This window comes from Brachycentrus maculatus, unplaced genomic scaffold (assembly GCF_059751285.1).
Source record: "Brachycentrus maculatus isolate JH-2025_06_01 unplaced genomic scaffold, ASM5975128v1 h1tg000339l, whole genome shotgun sequence".
In the NCBI taxonomy this organism is placed as follows: Eukaryota; Metazoa; Arthropoda; class Insecta; order Trichoptera; family Brachycentridae; genus Brachycentrus; species Brachycentrus maculatus.
Window position 1 is genome coordinate 90,315 of NW_028281088.1, and position 6,659 is coordinate 96,973.

At 32.6% G+C, this 6,659-nt stretch overlaps 1 protein-coding gene across 1 annotated transcript; it reads left to right on the forward strand.

The window, feature by feature from the left end:
* The first annotated feature begins 731 nt into the window (after positions 1–731).
* LOC148303927 (methionyl-tRNA formyltransferase, mitochondrial) lies at positions 732–6,454 on the forward strand. Its single transcript, XM_088269103.1, has 5 exons — positions 732–919; positions 1,010–1,210; positions 1,859–1,992; positions 3,063–3,230; positions 4,591–6,454. The coding sequence occupies exons 1-5, from the start codon at positions 753–755 to the stop codon at positions 4,968–4,970; spliced, it is 1,050 nt and encodes a 349-aa protein (XP_088125229.1). The 5' UTR covers positions 732–752; the 3' UTR covers positions 4,971–6,454.
* The last annotated feature ends 205 nt before the right edge of the window (positions 6,455–6,659 follow it).

Genomic DNA, 6,659 nt, shown 5'->3' on the forward strand with positions numbered 1-6,659 from the left:
AATATGAACTTTTCGGCTTGTATTTCTGTGAAATAAAACAATGGGTTTATATTTTGACGTAGGAAACCAAACATTTTCAATATTAATATTATAATAATAAAAATAATTTGGATAATTTGTATAGTGCCATTTTCGTAAAATACTACCCCAAGGGCGCTTATAAAGACATGGATAATAATATTAATAATAATAGGATAATGATATACAAAAAAATGGATTAAAACGTCGACAATCAGTCTCGGGCCGTCAAGTCTGGAGCGGGGAAAAGATTACCCGACAAATTAAAACGCCTTCCTCTTGATCCCATGGGCTGGAGAATGGGCAGGACGCCCATTTTCATATTAACTGAACATAAGAAATATTTAATCTTAATTTAGTGATTTTGCTGATTTCGTTGGATGTTTTTAAAAATATGGTTTTCACTTCATTCCTGCCCTTGAATTCCAAGGAAGGAGTTTGAATTTTAAAAAACACATTTGTTTTGTTCTAAGATTTTTTAAATTATAAATTGAGTTGTGGTAGGGTGAAGGAATAAACCTACCTTCTGTAAATAAGTCTGTTATACTTACCATAGGACCAAAATACGTATTGTTTTGCTAAAACAACTAGAATTAAAAAATTAAATTAAATAATAATAAAAAAAACATCAAATTAAAACCATCATGTAATAACGTCACACTTTTTATGCGTATGAATGACATTTAAGAAATAAAAAAATCAGTGATGGCAACATTATCGTTTCAAATTGCACAATGACATTTGCCGTACAATTTCGGTGGTATTTTCAAATCAACAAATCTTGGTATTTAAATTATAATTTACAACACACAAGATGTGTTACAAATACAAAGTGGAATGTATTATTTTTTGGTACCGATGATTTTTCTCTGACATGTTTAAAAGCTTTACGAAATGAACAGCAAGTATCCAATAATGTTATAACCTCATTTCTGTCAAACTGATTATTTCTCGTGTTTTTTTATTTATGTATTCCGCCTTTATTTTTCAGTGTGAATGGAATTTTAGGTAGACTAGAAGTCGTAAGCAACACAAAAGGAAGATCAAACGCAATAATGAAATATGCAAAACAAGAAATACTGTCGCTTCATGGATGGCCTTTACAAACTCAAAATGTAGACTCTTTTCATCTTGGAATCGTCGTTTCATTCGGACATTTGATTCCTGAAAACCTCATTAAAAGTTTTCCTCTGTAAGTGTTCCCTGTAGCATTTAACTACAGTTTTAATCAATAAAATCACAATTCACTTAATAATTTAAAACCCAAACACCGCTGACCAAAGAAATGATATTTTACTCAATTATATTTAGATATATTTCAATACACCTTATGAATAATTCTTCATCTGCCTTATCCGCATCCGATGGTGCATAGGGCACTGCATCATATAAACGCAGTTTTATCTTGATCATTAACATATGAACAAAGATGATAAGCCCTCTGCTTCAGGTACTATTCCAAGGTAATATTGAATAAATATTAGCATAACATCGCATATTTGTTTGACCCCCCCCTGGGAATCGAACCCAGGACCTCCAGTACGGTCGCCGAGCGTGCTGACCACTGAGCACTATGGAGGCGGACAAAATGAATAATATTAATAATTTGTTATATTTTAAGCATAAACAATTACAATCTGAGTATCCCATATCAAGGAATTGAGTTATGAATTTTTTATACTCCTAAATCTTTTGTCTCATCAGTGACGATTGCGTAGCACACATTTATGTTATGTCATAAACATGTGTGCCAGCTTTGATCAATGAGTTAAGCACTGTTATATTATGTTAACTAATGGACATTTAGTTCAATCAAATATTTCTTTGCTACCTTATTTAGGGGGATTATAAATGTTCACGGTAGTCTACTACCGCGCTGGAGAGGAGCAGCTCCCATAGTGCATGCCCTTCTCAATGGAGACACTAAAACTGGTGTCACAGTCATGAGGATTCGCCCTAAGAAATTTGATGTGGGTGAGGCCTTATATTTACTTTCCTATGTACACTACACCCTTTCTTTTTCTTACTTACTCTTTCATATTTAACACATCTTATGCGGGAGACGAGTTTTACAGTCCTCAGTCTGCCAATCGCCGTTTGCGGGACACTTTAATCACAATTACCAAAATTTTACACCAGTAGCAGGAGACTGTTTTTTGCTTATTATAGTGCAATATTTAATGTTTATAGTGACATCTGTTGAATTTTCGTTAAAGCTTTATAATAAGAGCTTTATACTTGGGACTGTTCCACTCTTACTATTCTAGTAAAATATTGATTTTTATTACGTATTATTGGTTCATTTTTAAAATTATTAACACATTATTGTTGGGTGATTTTTTCATCAACCCTGACCCTACTTAGTATACTAATTAGGGTTATATACTAATCATAAGTAACCGCAATCCCAACTCCGATCTGTATAATGTTTTTTGGCATCTCGCGCTCTACCAAAAGTAAGCAAATATAAAGCTTATAAGCGTCTCCCGCTCTCTACCTATGTTAAAGACGCTTTTAAGCGTTTCCATCAAAAAATGTGTTAAGTGTCCTTGAGAAACTAATTCATAAAAACATTATAATATTGTAGGTGAGTGTTTATATTCATGGGAAAGATTTAAAATGTTTCAATGATTAATGCTGTCGCAATGATACATTACGCGAGTGGAATGCGCCCATGTCACTCATTTACCTATGCTTAATCGGCCACGCATGTGATGTGTTAAGATAAACCCTGTTATCTGGACTTTTATGTCTAAATTGTTACCTTCATTTAACCATAACGAATATATCTCTTTAAAATATTGAAGCAAATAAAAAATAATAAAGCAACATTGTCTTGTGCTCCTTCGCGACACATAGCGAATAACTTCAAACATTGTTACACCATTTATTTATAAATTTCTGAACAATTTGTATCTAGTATATAATTTTCCATACCATAAACACTGCAATGCAAAAGTTTGTTATTTCCCAATTGAATACTGGTTCAATATGGCTTTGGTCAATATCCGAAATAACTTTATTTGTTGATTTGTCATTTACAGGGGACATAGTAGCACAAAAGGAAATCGAAATTACAAATGATGTTTTACAACCAGAACTGCACAGTACCCTGGCAGAGTTAGGAGCAGAAACTCTAGTGGAATGCATTCATCAACTACCAAATTGTCTTCACAATGCTACGCCTCAAATAGATCACGGTGCAACATATGGTAAACCTCATTATCAATTCACATGTTATTGTATTATTCAAAATGGGCTAATTTCCTATTTTTTTGGACGAAGAATCAATTTTTTCCTTTTTTTGTATTTAGTGCTAAAATTGATTGATGTTTATTATTAATATTATTGTCTTGATGATCAACTACATGAAGTAATAAACAGTCATATGCTTTATTTATTTGTAGCACCAGGGTAACATTTAATTATTATGGCGAAAATATGTGTATTTAGCATCCAAAATAATTACACCATAATTTTTTTTTATTTTCATATATAATAATAATAAAACCCTTATCCGCACCCCAATGGTGCATAGGGCACTGTGTATTATAAACGCAGTGTTATCATGATCGTTTTACACATGAAGGAAAGGTATTCAGCCCTCCGCTTCAGGTACCAGTCCATGGTAATATTGAATAAATATTACAGTGAAAAAATCACTTATATTTATTTTTACCCCCCTTGGGAATCGAACCCGGGACCTCCAGAACGGTAGACGAGCGTGCTGACCATTACACTACGGAGGCGGACATTTTTTTTTTTTTAAATTTAAATTAAAATAAATGAAATACTGATTGTAAACACGCTATCTAAAAGCATAATACCTATATTTCAATGGTGATGTACAAAACCTATCTGACATTTTGGCCAAAATTCAGTTACCTACGCAGTTTGGTATAAGATTCAATTTCCCAAAGCCTAGCATTATTACATCAATATCATTTTTTATTACATATTAATCAATTACAATACAAGACATTTTTTTATAGTGTCTCTTTTAAAATTAACTATTAGATTTAAGGTGCTCGTACATCGCTGGCCACCACAAGATGCTACATTTTTACTAATAATATTTTGAGCATATTAAAAAAATAATTAAAACTGTTATCGGGATGTATTATAAATATCTCATTAGAGACAAAGAAATTTATGGAAAGGGATATGGAAGTCTTGAGCCAGCTGATGACTGATCATAAGCTTTGTAAATGCCTGAGACTTCCATGCAATATTTGTAGATCGGTCCATTGCATCCACACAACAATATTTGCGTGTGATACAAGGTATTCATTCATCGCCGTCCACCTCAAAACGAAATGTTACATTTTTACTTATAACGTTTTGAGCATATTAAAAAAAATAATTAAAACTGTTATATATATTATAAATATAGATTGTAATTAATTTTTATAAATATCAGCAGAGACAAGAAATTTATGGAAAGGGACATGTAAGTCTTGAGCCAGCTGATGACTGGTCGTAATCTTCGAAAATGCCCGAGACTTCCATGCAATATTTTTACTTCTGTCTATTGTATTCACACAGCAATATTTACATGTGCTTTCATTTCAGCTCCTAAGGTCTTACCATCTCTCGGACATATCAATTGGAAGGAGAGTACTTCTATTCAAATCTACAATCAGTCCAGAGCACTGTTTGGGATATGCCCTTTGGTGACAATGTTCAATGACCAAGCCTTAAAATTATTTCAAATAAACCTTTGGAGCACATTTGTAGAGGAAAGTGATTTTCTGGGAACAAAACATCCGCCCGGACATTTCAGGTATATAAAAGAAAAGCAGGTGATTAGAGTGTGGTGTGCCGACGGGCAATCTGTACATTTCGACACCGTGGGTGTTACGGGGAAAAAAAATATGAGCGCAGAGGACTTTAGAAATGGTTATATGAAACATATTCCAGAAAATAGTTTATTTTTTTGTAATGTGAGCTAGTAATATATTATTTGATTTAAACGGTCATTATAATCACATCAAATTTATGTATGCCTCATTAGATTTTGAAACTAATAACATTATTGAACAGCTAGTTATTATCAGGGCAAGAAGTGAAAAAAAATCATAAACAAATCTTTTAACAGATTTTTAAATAAATTTAAGATACATTTAGACATCTCAACATAGCTCAACATAACATAAAAAAATAATCCTAAGTGGAAAAGATCCAGATTTGTGAACAAGTATTTGGTCACACTCAAAATTTCACCTTAAGCGACTGTGAACGTTGACAGCAGCTTAACCGACTTGCAAGCTTATATGAGTATTGGTATGCAATCCCAATTACTCTAGCCATTGTAACTTGTCAAAATAATTAGTACATAATATTCCTCCTCCATTTTCTTACCCATATAGCAGTAATTTCCCTCACCTTGAACTCCTCTGCTAAATTGTCACCTGTATTTTCAACTTCAAATTCTTACCTGATCCTTACCTCCCTTATTCTGTTATGAAATTGTAGTCATTAAATTTATCGAAGGTATTTTCACTGTAATTTCTTTCTATTATGTTGAATTTGTACGGTAACATTCTGATTCGCCATTCATTGGTTGAAAGATATTGCTTCATGGCAATAAACCCTTCAATGAACATACCTATTGTGTACAGGAAATTTCAAATAAATAAGTAAATGTATTCCACTTCTTAATTTGCCGAAGCGCACGATCAACATGCTTTCTAATTAATAATAAGTTAATGCCATGTCAATCTAATGCTGTGCCCTATGCACCGTTGGGTGCGGATAGGGAAATAATAGAATAGCTCATAATGCATGCCATTATACATAATCACACTTAATTATGTGCAGAAAATAAAACTAGCAAAAATGATACAAATATCTATTTTCACCAAATTGCCGTATACATCCTTATGTATTTTTGGGTGCTATATTAATACATTGTTTACGGAGAACGCTTAAAAGTGTATTTTATATACTGCTGGTTAGAGAGCAGGAGACGCTTATAAGCATTCTATTTGCTTACTTTTGGTAGAGAGCGAGTGTTTTTGCCTAGAATTTTCACTCAGGAATTACATGAAATTATAGTAACTTTAAACATAAATCCAGTAAATCCACTCACAAGTAGGCAAAGGCAATTAAACTTATAAAGTTAAAGCCTGAGTAGGGACATGATAAACGGTGTTGCATAAGCCGTAGCTAGATTTCAGAGTCACTTGGACGTTAGGTAATTAAAAAAAAAAAAAACTTTTGGTAGAGCGCGAAAGACGCTAAAAAACATTGTACAGATCGGAATTGGGTTTGCAGTTACCTGTGATGAGTATACTAAGAGTCGGGCAGCAGACTGTCTGAGTATAATTGGGGTCGGGGTTGATGAAAAAACCGCCCGATAACAATGTGTTAAGAATTGGGTTTTTTTTTTAAATTATTTTTAAGTGAAAATAATAAAAAATTAAACGATAATAAATATATTTTATTTACATTACTTTATACATAACATTAATCATTTTAAATGATACGGTATGATAAACTAATTTCCTTTGTTTTGAATATTGAAAGCATTAACTTTGTGGATCATATTGATATATTATTTCGAGAAATAAAAATACTTTGTGTTCTGATCCACTCACATTTTTATTTAACCAACTAGTTTCGGCAACAACCTGTTGCCC

Excerpts from the sequence above, each read along its gene's own strand:
- LOC148303927 (XM_088269103.1), top strand. The coding sequence starts at position 753 with ATGACATTTGCCGTACAATTTCGGTGGTATTTTCAAATCAACAAATCT. Across the intron at positions 920-1,009 it reads AAAGCTTTACGAAATGAACA|TGTGAATGGAATTTTAGGTA; the intron begins GCAAGTATCCAA and ends TTTATTTTTCAG. Across the intron at positions 1,993-3,062 it reads CCCTAAGAAATTTGATGTGG|GGGACATAGTAGCACAAAAG; the intron begins GTGAGGCCTTAT and ends TGTCATTTACAG.